Below are 14,496 nucleotides of genomic sequence, written 5' to 3'. Positions count from 1 at the left end.
GTCTCAAAGAAAATTTAAATTAGCTGTGACTCAAGGCAGCTAGAAACTTCAAAAACAGAAAAGGAAAAAAAAATGTTTATCACTTCTCTAGGGAACTCATTTTAATGCTTAGCAGCATATTGGTCAGAAATATTCTCTGAGGAATAGTTTATCCATTTTTAGTTATGCTCAGTAAGATAAGAATCTTTGTGAGTTATTGAGGGAACTGATCTCCATCTTTAAACTTGACCTTTCAAAGGACAAATCTAGATAAATAACAGGAATTTTTTATTTCTCTTGATTTCAAGATAATTAATTTTTTAACAAAGTTACTGCAGACTAGGTAACTCTTCCCAGTCTCTCCTCTTTTTTTTTTTTTTTTTTTTTTTTGGTCAGGGGTCTGAGTTGAATGGGCCATCTTATCTGATTAACCGAATAGTTTGTGTCTATGGACATGGCCAAGTGTCTGGAACATGGCCAAGATGCACTCATCAAGTAGGGAGGTGGAAAGAAAGACCTAGCACACAGAGTATAATCTAAAACCTAAGAAAATATTACTTCAAATTGAGAAAACTGCAGTAAGTTAGTAAAACTCAGAAGTCATTAGACCCATGGGATCTGGATGGGCCAGTAGACATTCTGTATTGAAATAATTCAGTGTTGCAACTCCACGTGCATAGGCCATCATTAGTCTTTGTAAGGGCATCAGTTAGAGATAGTAGGGATCATATAAGGACTAGAAAGAATTATCTAACATTTTATTTGGATGCACAGCCAAGGTTTTAATTAAGAGATAAAATAACCATTTCACTCCCAATGTAAAGGAAATAATTCTGAATACTCTATTTTGTAACTAACGGCACAAAAGGCAGTTCCATAGGTCTATTGTCTTTTGCTTAAACCAATGACTTCCTCCAAGAACAAAGAGCAGCAAATCAAAGCAACTAATAGCTGTTACACTTAAGAAGATTTCATTATAAAATGAGACATCATTGTTACAGGTTTTTGAGTGTGCCAGAACTTGCAGGTAGTAGATTCTAAAGAACTGGTAGGGAAGAAAGCAGATAAGGATGACCCCTATAAAAAATAGGTTCTTCAACTGGGCCCAGAACTCCTGGTGGGATAGGAAGGAGTGGCGCAGCTTCCGCACCATTGAGATAATGATGAAGATCTGGAAGACCAAAAGGATTACCGCAATGGCAATGACAAGAATGACTATCATGTAGTTGAAGACTCTCACGTATACATGAGTAAGTTCTTTGTGAAATTTAAAACAGTCTTGCTCATCGTACACCTCCTTCGTTCCATACTGAGAAAAAATCAGTGGCACCACAATAACAATCACCAGCAGCCACAGGCCAGCACTGGCAGCCACAGCGTGCAGTTTTCTGTAGAATTCCACTTTGTCCTTGTGCTTGAAAAAGGTGAGGTACCTGATGACCAAGATCACCACGTAGAACAGGAATGTAAGGTACATATGGATGTGCAGCATGGAGCTCACAATTTTGCAAAAAGACAACCCAAACATCCAGCTGTGCTTGATGAGGTAGGTCAAGCGAAAGGGCACTGTCAGCAGAAATACACCATGGACCACCACCAGATTGATGACTGCTGTGGTGGTCACAGACCGTGTGTTCATTTTCACCAGCAGGAAAGAAATAGATATGATGCCCACCAGCCCTCCGATGAGCACTGCACAGTAGAGTCTGGTTAAATGGGGTGTCAGTATAGGACTACAGGAGGAATTACCATGGTCAGCCATACTTCAGAAGTTACCTGGAAGACACAAAGCATCAGTTCAACCAATAAACTTCCAGAACTTTGTCCGTATCACCTTCTTAGCACTGACCATGTGACTTTGTCATTTATCTGTTTACATGACAAAAATATTACCTGTCTGTAGAAGGAAGACAATGTCATATGAGTATCTGTGTACTCTAGAATGAAAACACGGTAAGTTACTGATTTTTTTTTAAAGATTTATTTATTTTTATACAAGAACCGGGGCACAGGCCAGATGCGCGGGAGGGTGAGAGGATTCACCAAAGACAGAGAGGAGAACAGAACAGGCAGACTGAAAAAACACACTGCTGAGGGGAGTAGCGAACAAGACAGGAGAGGTCCGCCTTGCCATGTGGGATTCTTGCCGGCCAGCCGAACCCGCGCTGCAGAGGCTGCGGACAGCTCCACAGTGTGACGTTCAACATGCTGCACCACTGGGGAGGCCCAAGTTACTGATTCTTAATCTTCATTGGGTTAAATATCTCATTCATAGACCTCCAAAAACAAGTATATAGGTAAATGGTCAAAACAGTTCACCACAAAGTAAACTGCAGACCACCTGAAGTGATACAAGGATACTAGTATTGTGGAAACCACTAGGAAACAAACCTTTCAGATGGAAAGAAAGTTGGGTATATGCTTTAAGTACATAAAATATTTTGTTCTTTTAAGTATGAGTTTAATTCTCTAATTCCTTTCAATTTGACAAACAAATGATCTAAGAACTTTTATTCTTTTAAAAAAAGATTTATTTTATTTATGCATACAAGAACTGGGGTACATGCCAGAGGTATGGGGGATGAGAGGATCCACCAGAGACAGAGTGGGGAACAGAACAGGCAGACTGACTGAAATACACTGCTGGGGGGAGCGCTGGGCAAGTCAGGAGAGGTCTGCTGCTCAATGTGGGTAGTTCCCTCGCCAGGGATCAATCTTTTTTTTTTTAATTAATAAATTTTATTTTTATATTCCCCATACAATTGCAATCCCCCCATTCTGACCCCAATCCCTCCCCTCCTGCCCCCCACCCCCCAAAAAGTGTCTCTGCTTCATAGTTTTTGTTGATTTTGATTTTCACTTTCTTATAGTTATTCATTTTCCTGGTCCCTTATTTAAGTATTCTAGATTCCTGCTATGAGTGAGACCATCCGGTATTTTTCTTTTTCTTTTTGGCTTATTTCACTGAGCATGATCCCTTCCAGCGCCATCCATGTTGCTGCAAATTGCATGTGTTTATCTTTTTTGAATGCTGAGTAATATTCCATGGTATATATGTACCACATCTTCTTGATCCAGTCATCTATTTTTGGGCATTTGGGCTGTTTCCAAAGCTTAGCTATTGTAAATAGTGCTGCTATAAACATAGGGGTGCAGGTGTTCTTTGGAATTGATGTTTCTGTGTTCTTTGGGTAAATACCTAGGAGTGGAATTGCTGGATCCTGTGGAAGCTCTATGTTTAGTAGGTCCAGAAATCTCCACACAGCTCTCCACAGTGGTTGGACCAGTTTGCACTCCCACCAACAGTGCAGAAGAGTTCCTTTTTCTCCACACCCTTGCCAACATTTGTTGTTGCTAGTTTTTTTAATATGTGCCATTCTCACTGGTGTAAGATGGTATCTCATGGTAGTTTTGATTTGCATTTCCCTGATTGCAAGTGATGTTGGCCAGGGATCAATCTTGTGCTGCAGTGGTGGTGGATAGCTTCATAGATTGCATCTTAACCCCTTGTGCCACCCGGGAGGCCCAGAACTTTTATTCTTAATTCATATCAGATGCTGCTTAGTTTAGAAAAAAAATGACTAAGTCAACACAGCAGCAAGCAATAGGAGGACATATCTGAGTTTCTCATTGCAGTTTAATTATCACGTAGCAGTAAGGTCTTGCCTATCTTCTTTTCACATTGAAAATGCAGCAAATCTCCCAATTCTTCCATTCTCTATCTTCAGTTACTCAGCAAATTCATAGTAGTCACTATTATTTTTCCTCTGGACTCCTTTAAGAGCCTTTCCCTAAATAAGCTTGATCCCTTCTAATTCATTATCCATATTCTAATTTGTTACTTACTAATTTGTTATTTAATCTTTTAATTATCCCGCTCAAGTCATTTCACTTTCCCATATAATTCTTTCAATGGTTTTCCCTTTTTTAAAAGATAAAGTTCAAAATCCTAACATGTTTTGGACTTTTTGGGTGCCTACAAATTCAGATCCCTTGAAACCAGATTAAGGAAATAATCTAGAGGTGAAATGAACAGGATTTAATGGGTTGTACACGGGGAAATGGGGAGAAAGGAAATAATCAATGATGCTCACATTTCTGACTAGAACAATTGTGTGTTTAGAGATCTTTTCTTCTGATATCTGGAAGATGGAAGGATCAAATTTGAGGAAGAATATCTCTTTACAAAAGTGAAATTACCCAGTAATAAAAATGAATCAACTACTGATAAATACTGATAACCTCAAAAGAATTACACTAAATCATTCATTCTCAATAGGGCAACTGCGTACCTGAGGGGACAAAAATTTGTCGTAAATATGTAAAACAGGGGTTTCCTTGGTGGCACAGGGGTTAAAGTCTCAGCGCTATCAAGCTATTGCCAGCCACTACAGCATGAATTTGATTCCTGGCCAGGGAGCTAACCCACGTGTTGCAGCAGACCTCTCCTGTCTCATCAGCTGTTCCCCTCAGCAATGTATTTCAGTAGATCGGCCTGTTCTGCTTCATACTCTGTCTCTGGTGAATCCTCTCACTCCCTGCCCCCACATCTCTTGTCTACACCCCAGTTCTTAAATGCATAAATAAAATAAAAATAAATATTAAAAAAGATGTCAAACAATTGTTGTCTCTCTCTTTCTTTCTCTCTCTTTCTCTCTCTCTCTCTCACACACACACATACACACACACATCCACTTAGAAACATGTAGTACATGTAGTGAGTTTCCTAAGTCTGAGTTTCTAAATCTTAATATTAGAAGGAGGAGAGGCCATGGAGAAAGTTGAGTCTATTCACATAAATATATATCAATATGACTTGAAAACTGCTTATCTGTCTTTTTGATTTCTCAGTTTCCTACTGCAATACAGTATTATTAACTAGAGCCATGATGCTGTACATTATATCCCATGACATTTATTTATGACTGAAGTTTGTACCTTTTGACCTCCCTAATGCATTTTTCCCACTACCCTTCCCCACCAGCATGCTTATAAGTGAAATAAGTCAGAGGAAGACAAATGCCATATGATACCATTTAAATGTGGAATCAAGTACACAAACAAACATATAAAAATCAAGCTCATAGATATAGAAGCCAGATTGGTGGTTGCCAGAAGTGGGAGCAACATCTGGCTTTGTTTTCTACCTAAACTGCTGCACTTTGGTTCATTCTCCACCAATTCCCTGCCTCAGTTCTGCTCCTTTGACCTCACGATAAAGTGCTTACAAGTTCACCCATCTGCTAATACTTTTCCTCAACTTGACTTTGAAGTCTGATTTTTCTTGTAAATAATGTGATATTAATTTTAGACTTTCTATTCCTTCTTACCCATATCCCGTGACTGCAGTTCCACCTCAGCATTTAAAACAACTATCTTCCCCTATTAGTAAGTATTTATCTAAGTCTCAGGAGATTCTGCATATTCATTTATGCTTTTTACTTGATTCTCAGAATGAGTTTTGCTCTGCACCTTTGTGACAGTTCTATTCATGGGAACTTTGGCTGTTCTTTTACTCCTACATGGGCTGTGATTATCTTCATAAGCCATCCCTTGTCCCTGTGTTGTAGTTTTGAGAGTCAAGCTCCAGGACCCAGGTTTCTATGAACCCCTGCACTGAGACTGGGTCCTGAGACCTAGTTCCGTATTCCAGATCCTAACTCAAGTGTCTGAACGAACTCAGCTTGAGCCAGCTTCTAGATTCTTTGTCACTATTCTCTAACCACACACTTAATCAGGATGTTGTGAAAAACTCCCAGATGGTCAGCCTTACGTTGCAACTTCTGCTTTCTGACAAATCCTTCTGTTCAACTGTGCTGATACCATGCACTTTCTCAGTCTGCCTGCAGGGGGCACACTCTCACTGTCTCAAGGAATTGTATTCTCACTTTGGTCTAGGTAACAAAATGAGAAAAGAGGAAATTAAAATTACTTTTTTTCTTCCTAGAGTGTGTTCTTTTCTCTACTTCAATTTCTCTTCTCTTTACCTCTTTCAGCGTGGCACTTTCTTCATTTTATTCTCGTGAAGGCTGTTTTATCCCATGGGATGGATCACCATCCTCCAAGATGGCTCACCAGTCTTTGAAAGACAAACAAAAACTAGAATGGCATCATGAAGGAATAAAAGCTTTTAAGAATCACTGTAGTAAAGGAAGCCAGGTAGGGAATTTGGGCTCAATTTCTTTCCAGTAAAAACAAAAAAGAAGATATGTGTGCATATCTTTGCATATAGGCTAAGACTCCAGGAATTTTAAATTGGTTAGCATGAAAATTTTATTTCTCCTATCTTGCATTCTTTCTCAGAGATACAAGTATTTTTCCCACGTTAACAATTTGCAGCCCTGAGTGAGCACCTGTTTGCATGTGGGGGCAGTGCTTATCTTCATTGCATCCTGTTCTCTGATACGTGGCAAGAGATGAACACTTGCAACCAACAGCGTTATCTTATCAATATTCTATTAAAGAACTGCATTCCCAAAACTGAAATCGAATCACTGAATCTTCAGACAGTTCTCATTTGAGTTAGAGCAGTGTCATATTTTTTGTATTGATCAAATTTCTTTGTACTGTGGTTTATTTCAATGACAATGAATAGCAGCATCAATTCAACCCAAATCAATGGATTTGCTTGACTCTATATTGTTATATATTTTTAATCTATTATTTTGTGTGTGTTATAGTTGGACATTCACAAAGAATGGAGGCTATCTAAGTTTAATCTTAAAACTCTTGGAAGGAAATGTCTTCATTACAAAACCTTGAGCACACACAAAAGTAATAAATGCTGTTCAGAAATTCCTCCAATGCTTCACTGCAGAATAATAACTTGCTAATGAGAGCAGCCCCTGCACAGGGAAAGCCAAGAGGATGTCTAAGTGAACTGTGAGCAGTGAACTGTGTGACAGATGGGTTTGATAATCAAACACCACAGGGAGGACCTGGGGACCAGTGACACCTCACTGAGCTGGCACCCACAGTCCCAGTGCTTAAGGAAGAGCAGAACTGGGCATTTTGAAGTGTGTTGTGTGCAGGATTTGCCAAGTGAGGTTAAATAAATTCTTGCAAGTATAACCTCTTATTAATGAGAAACTGTTTCTTTCCCTGGGTGTCAAATTCAGAAGATATGTGTTTGGATTTTGTAATATTCAGGCTCACGTTCTGAGCATTGCCCTGAATTTTGGGACACAGTCATTTTGAAGAGTAAAATAATAGACTTAGAAGGCACACAAGATTGAATGTTTGACATCCATGAATCAGTATTATTTACAGGTCCCATCTCTCTATTCTAATTATTTTATTTTAATTACTTTTTAATTATTGAGGTAACATTTGTTTATAATACTGATTATGAAAAAATAAGATCCCACTTCACACTCAATTTTTGTAGAAAAAAATAATGTGCATACCAGCAAGTATTTTTTTCTACATAGTAGGTGACTAGTATATCTCTAGTGATTGAATGAATATATGAAAGAAAAGGAGAAATAAAAAAAATGGGTGAAGGAAAGACAGAGGAGAAAAGAAAAAAAAAAGCAAGCTCTCTGTTTCCAGTCAGTGATGCTGTCATCACCTATGGGTGCTAGCTCCCTGACTTCAAGGTATTTATACCTGGTGTAATGCAAATGTTTTAATTATTCTCCCAGTTGAATATCTAATAAAATATGAACTGTTTGTTAGAAAGTGCAGCTGAGCTCAGTAAGACCTGAAAGAGGTAAGGGATGCCATTTCTGTTGCCATGGAGACAGTCCATTACTAATAAAAGGAGCCAGGGAATTTTTTTCAAACATCTTTAACAACCATATGCTGATGTTATTTAGATATCTCACCTATACATCTTAATCGTACTTTCTTTTTCCAAAATATTCTACTCTGATCAAATTATCTTGTACATCTTAAAAGTCAAAACTCAGATTCCAATTTCCATGTACAGCCTTGGTTTCCTTGGACTTTCTCAGCTGCTTTCTCAAACTGTTGTACTGAAGCATCTCATTTCACCCTTCATTGATTAATTATTTCCCATTTTAATTTTTCATTTCAGTCATTTTTGTACCTATTTTTAACATTGAATTTCTTGTAGCACTAACATGATTTTTTAAAGAGTTGACATGAGTTGTAACTGAACGGGTGAAATAAAGTGAAAACTGCCTGGAATTTATTAAACAGTTCTTTCATAGGGCCTCATTTGGATATAATCCAGAAACTGATGTCAGAATACCAGAAGTAAACCGTAGGCCCACAACATATTCTTTCTAGGAAGCAATGTTGTCTCCCTGGTGCTCCATGACCCACCCTGCCTTGGGTGGTGATCATTTCTTTAACTCAAGATTGATCCCTGAAGATCAGCAAGAAATCTGGCCTGAAACTACAATTTCACCTTGCTGTCTCTCATTGCCTTACTTAAAATCCTTCTTTGGTTCCTTTTAGTCAATAAAATGAAGTCTGACACCTACCATGTCATATAAACCCTTTGCAATATGATTCCAAATAATATTTCAAAATCTATTTCCTGTCATAACCCTATTTCCTCAAAATCATCAGACTTACAGACCTTCTTTCCATTACTGGAATATTCTCTTTCATGCTTCCAGGTCATTTCTTCTCTCTGGAGAACCCAAATGTACATCTAGACAGAGCCATCCAAATTGCATCATAAAATAAGTTTATTTCTCTTCTTTAAAAGCTTCCCCTGGCCTCCTGTTGACTCCAGGAGATGTACAAACTTCTTAATACTAGATTGGAGTCTTTGGCCTTAGTAATTCTGTATCTGACCTTTGCCCATTGGAGCACCAGGATCCTCTCATCCTGCCGGCACAATCACAATTTCTTTCTTGTTCTGCTCTGACTTCAACCCTCCCACAGCAGCACTCCCTTAGCTTTGCCTGAGGCGTGGCTCATGTCTTATCTGTTCTCTTCCTAATACTTTCCCAACAGCCTTGCTTGTACCTCAGTGGTCATTGCCCATGGGCTGAGAACCACCTCATCTCAAAAGTGAAACAGAAACACTGCAGCTGTTTTATAAGGAATCCATGATAGAACCAACATTGGAGACTAGTCTACAAAGCGAGACTCCTAAAATTTTTTGTAGAGTTCTACAAAATGGAATTATGCAATGCACAGCTTCACAAGAACATGCACCTTGTGCCCCAGAACTGCCACTTTCAGAAGAAAAGCTATTATCTACTTTTGGATGTATCACTTTGTTAACCAAATAAGTAATAATTTTAAGGTCCTTTGTAGAGTAAGTAGTGAAGATTCTGAGATTAATAAATTTGCATTTACATATTTTGTGTTATTGGAGAGAAGAAGTATGCAGATTTTTTACAACAATACCTACAGGTACGTAAAAAATGCCACAAGAATTGAGAAAGGGTAGTGGAAAATGAATCAAAATAGCAATAGAGTAGTGCTGGATCTTCACTTATGCATTGAAGTTCCAGATACAGAAAGGAAGAGATAGAGCCCTCCAGGTAAAGACAAGAGTCTGAGAAAAGTTGTATTCAGGGATTTACCAAAAGTTCAAAATGCCAGGAACATTAGGTTGGTCTGCGGTACACAAGAGGACATCTGTAGCTGTGATTTGACAAACACATACAGGAAATAATACATAAAGATATCCTATTTTTCCTAAAAATTATGAAAGATATAAATTTTAAAATATCAGAAAACATTCTAATATTTCAAAAGCTTATTTTTGGCAGCAGAAAAAAGATTGGAGGTCAGAAAAACAAAAAGAATAATACTATTAGCAGGCTATTATGTTGATTGAATTTAAATATTATAAGGATTAATGAAAATTGGCATCACTAGGAGAATTCATCCTCAAACTGAATAAACATTGACAATGTAACCATACTATCCTCATAAAAGGGGGAATTTCCAGATTTCCTGCTCAGGAAGGGGGAGCTGGGCAGAGAGAGGAAACTCAGGACTTGAAAGAAGAACCTGAGGTGAGAAGACCTGGAGGAGGCATATGAACAGAGAGACATGTGAAGAAGAAGCCTTGCTTCTTTCTCAGCCGTGGACTTACAGACACTTGAAAGAGACATGGAGGAGAGAACCATGGGAGGCTGAAACTGGCAGCCTTAATCTTGACTTGTATTTTGATTTTGCTTTCTTCCTTCCAGACTTGTCTAGTGCCCCTAGTGCCCCTTTCCTGTTTCCACAGCAGAAGATGCCTTAAACTGTGACAAGCTTTTGGGCTTCAGTGGCCCTGCATTGAGCCAATCCTGTTTGGCTGAGTATTTACCTATGAGCTGATGGATGACTTTGGGTGTTTCATTTGGAAACTATTTTCTTTTCTTCTTTCTCTTGCACACTAATTCTATTAAAGTTTTTTTTCTTTTTTTTAATGTTCTAATAAAACTTTATTTAGTTTTAATTTTACATACTTTTCACTTGTCTTTTTTTTTTTACAGGGATGAAAATTTTATTTAAAATAAAAATTGCATGTGATCTATGACAAAATTTTGACAAAATACATGATACAGATATGCAACAATTAAAATCTTAAGATTATGAACTGATATGGAACTTAGAGCAATATTTTACAGGCTCCACTGGTGTGACATTTCCAAAGTCTTTTATTAAGCAGTCACTGAATCAATTCTAACCTGAAAACAAAATTATATGCGTTACAAGACACTTTTCTACTGAAGGTCTTATGCACTAATAGTATGTTTTGTCGTTATGCAGTGAATGGTAGAACCCATTTATCCATTTATAGCATGCAAGGTTTGTGAGTCCTAAGGCACCACTCAGTCTGCCCGCTAACAAAAATTCTGGGGTTGGAGATGATCTTGTGTGCTTCAAGTATCTCTATTAGCAAGTAATGACATCTTCGTATCAAGCCAATGATAAAAAGACGGTAAAAATCAACGAACATTTTATGAAAATAAATGTCACATTAAAAAAGATGTTGAATGCCTCAGGCAAAAGAACTAGCAGTAAGTTTGCTAAAAGGACAAAAGGGAAAAAAAGTAATTTTAAATGCAATTGATAGCCTCAAAGAGGAGAAAATGAAGTAAAATTCAATTATAGTTGTTATTGAATAAAAGATGTACTGAATCAACACAATTGGTGAGCTTCTAAGAATGTTGAGAAAGCTCCCAGAGAGGGAACAAAAAGAGGCCAAGAGATAAAATGTTTAAAAGAAATGATAACTATTACCTAAGGCAAATCTAGAAAGTTCAACATCATCTGGAGACAGCAGGATGGAATGGGATGCTCAGATAAATTATTGAAGAGCATTCTCTCCATATAAAAAAGATGAAATATTTATATTGGAAGATCTCATCCAGTGTTTAACAGAATAGTAAACAGTCACATATAGACACAGTTCACAATGACTTGCATAACCACATTTATGTCTAATAAACATCTCAAATTTACAATATATGAAGATGAATCCTTATTTTTCCTCTCCAACTGCCAAATATCCTCATAAATATGTTCTTTGTGAAATCCTCCCAGTCTTAGATAACAATTTCATTTTCCAATTGCTTGAGTGAAAAAGCATCCCAGCTTTTTTCTTCTTACCTCCAAATTCCTAAGCAAATATATCCACTCTCCTTCAAAAAACATACACATAGGATTCCTGAACTCAATATTTTTTTCCTGTAATGAGCATTACTGTGATGATGGTAAAACAGGAATGTCTAGAGATTAGGTAATAAAATTGCATAAAGTTATTTTCCTGTCTTTGAACATTATGTAAGAAAATACCCTGTTCTTAGGAAATATACAGTGCTTAACAAAGGGATAAGGACATCAAATCTTCAAATTATTCTTAAATGAATGAAAAATTATAATATGTGAACATAAAAGTGCAAGCAAATACGATGACTATTGCAGTTGAGGATTCTTTTAAAGGGTATTTTTTTTGTATCTCTCATAATATTTTTATACATACAAATTTATTTCTAAGTTAAAATTTTAAAATTATAAAATAAATCTTAGGCATGTCTTCTACTCTTCAATACTTACATTTTTACAACTGTGATTTCAGTCACATAATCTCTCATTTGGACTATTATGATAAACTCATAAACTCTCCCTTCTTTTAATCTTGTTTTCTCTGTGATCTGTTTCCAATTTAGCAACCAGAGTGATCTTCAAGATGCATGTTGGAAGATGTCATTTTTCTATCATGATTCTTGAATGTAAAATTTCCCTTTTACTCAGAGACAAATTAAATTTTGGAAAATGCTCTATTAAACCCTGTTGAATTAAGTTCCTCCTCCCTGTAGTGGCAGGACAGGGACAGAGCAGGTTGCTATGATCCGGCAGATGGGTAAAGGAGGAGTCCTGGAGCCCTCCATGGCTTTCTCAGGCTTTTATTGAGCTTTTACATGTAGTGCAGCAACCAGGTACATGACAGGTAGGAGTGCCAGGGGGGCCAGGAGGCCGGAAGGCACCATGCCCCGCTGCAAGTCTTCACTCTGGGTTCCTCTCTGGCCTTCTTTCTCCCCCTTTCTCTCCTGTCTCCTCTCCTGCCTCTGCTTCTCTTGGCAGATATCTCAATACTGAGTCCAGAGAAGTAAACAACACAGCTTACAATAATGTAACAACTGCAGGTGCCCCATCTAGCTGGGCAATCCTAATAGTGGGAGGCAGAAAAGACTAAAAACCACTTACCCTACACTCCCCCATACTCTAGCTCTTCAATTTCATTTCCTACAACTCTCCCTCTCATTTATATATTTCAATTAAACATAACTTCTTGCTTTTTCTTAAACTTCCCTTATATGTTTCTGATCCAGGACCTTTGCACATGAAGGTTCTTCTTTAGGAGTTGTCTTCCCACAGATATTGTCATAGTTTACTCCTTTACCAACTTCATGTCTCTGGTCAAAGTTTATTTCATTGATTTCTTTCCTGGCCTGATATTTGTATTTAAAATGTCAACACTTAGCCTCTTCTACTCAGCACACTTCATTCCCTTTTCCTACTTTATTATTCTTATAGCATTATCACTCTCATACCATATGCTTAACTTGTTAGTTTCTTCCTTACTTCCTTCACTAGAATTCAAGCTTATTGAAACAAGGAATTCACCTTTTCTTTTTAACCTGGAATCATGCTTTGCACATAATAGTTTCTTAAATGAACAATTGTTAAATGAATGACAACAAATACCCTAAAAGTTCCAAAAGAGAAAGAAAACAAATAATCCATAAAATATTTAGAAACAAAATGGCATTAGACGTCTGACACATTGAGTGCTGGGGGCTTGGGGACAGGAATCTAAATTTTTTTTAAAAGATATATTTTATATATATATATATTTAAAGATTTATTTATTTATTTTATACAAGAACCGGGGTATAGGCCATATGCGTGGGAGGGTAAGAGGATTCACCAGAGATAGAGTGGGGAACAGAGCAGGCAGACTGACGAAATACACTGCTGAGGAGAGCAGCGGGCGAGACAGGAGAGGTCTGCTGTGCCATGTGGGACCCTCGCCGCCGGCCAGTAGCCAACTGGTGCTGCAGAGGCTGCAGACAGCTTCGCAGGGTGGCACTCAACAGCCTGAGCCACCAGGGGAGGCCCTTTATATATTTTATACATAAAGAGCTGGGGTACAGGCCAGAGATATGGGGGACAGGGTGCAAGGATTCACCAGAGAGAGAGTGGGGACCAGAACAGGCAGATTGACTGAAATACACTGCTGAGGGGAGCAGAGGGTGAGACAGGAGAGGTCTGCTGTGCCATGTGGGTTAGCTCCCTGGCTGGGGATCGAACTGTTGCTGCAGTGGCTGTTGATAGCTTCATAGTGCTGAGACTTAACCCTTTGTACCACCAGCGAGGATCAGGAATATGAATATTTTTGGAAGATGATTTTGAATTTAGATTTCTGCTTTCAACCAAACTCACATTCAAGATGAAGGGAAGAAGAAAGGCATTTTCTGATATATAAGCATTCATAAAGTAAACCTCTTTCAGATTCTTCCTGAATTTAAAGTGTATATTCTAGCAAAATGAAAAAGAACATTTGAGCTATCACAAACCTAGTAGTGAACCAAAATATAAGTGAGATCAAATAAAATAATAATAAAAAAAATGCTACTGAGTACACACAACCAAAATGCTCACTGGATTTAAGTGGGAGTGGAAAAATAAAGGGAGATGAGCATGCTAAGATTTTTATTTTATTAGAGAAAAAGTTAAAGGTAGTACTTAACTACAGAGAAACAAAAAAATATGAGTTTAAATTCTTGATGAAAAATTAAGAATGATCATTTGTCAAATAGAACTGGGTAAGGCTTACAAATTACAAGAAGCAAAAATAGAAAACAGTAAGTTCAATAAATCTCAGCAAAGGCAGGAGGAAAAAATATTAAATAGAAAGCAAACAAGAAAATATGGCAAATAGACAAATATTAAAATAAAATGATAGCACTGGATATATCTGAAATCATAAGCAACATAAACTATATTTTGCCCCTTCCACTTACGTAAAAGAGAAATATTATACAACTCTGTATTATAGCTAGTAATCACTGAATTGTACAATCGAAA

The 14,496-nt window shown here is 37.6% G+C and overlaps 1 protein-coding gene across 1 annotated transcript; it reads right to left on the bottom strand.

The window, feature by feature from the left end:
• Positions 1–737: 737 nt before the first annotated feature.
• On the bottom strand, positions 738–1,741 carry GPR141 (G protein-coupled receptor 141; the record flags this gene model as incomplete). The annotated part of the gene is made up of 1 exon (XM_084230172.1): positions 738–1,741. One exon carries the CDS (start codon positions 1,739–1,741, stop codon positions 833–835), a length of 909 nt encoding a protein of 302 aa, XP_084086298.1. The 3' UTR covers positions 738–832.
• Between the last annotated feature and the right edge of the window lie 12,755 nt (positions 1,742–14,496).

Source organism: Talpa europaea, assembly GCF_964194135.1.
Source record: "Talpa europaea genome assembly, chromosome: 3".
Lineage (NCBI taxonomy): Eukaryota > Metazoa > Chordata > Mammalia > Eulipotyphla > Talpidae > Talpa > Talpa europaea.
Note: the sequence above shows the minus strand (reverse complement) of the source record. Positions and strands in the feature narration are given on the sequence as shown.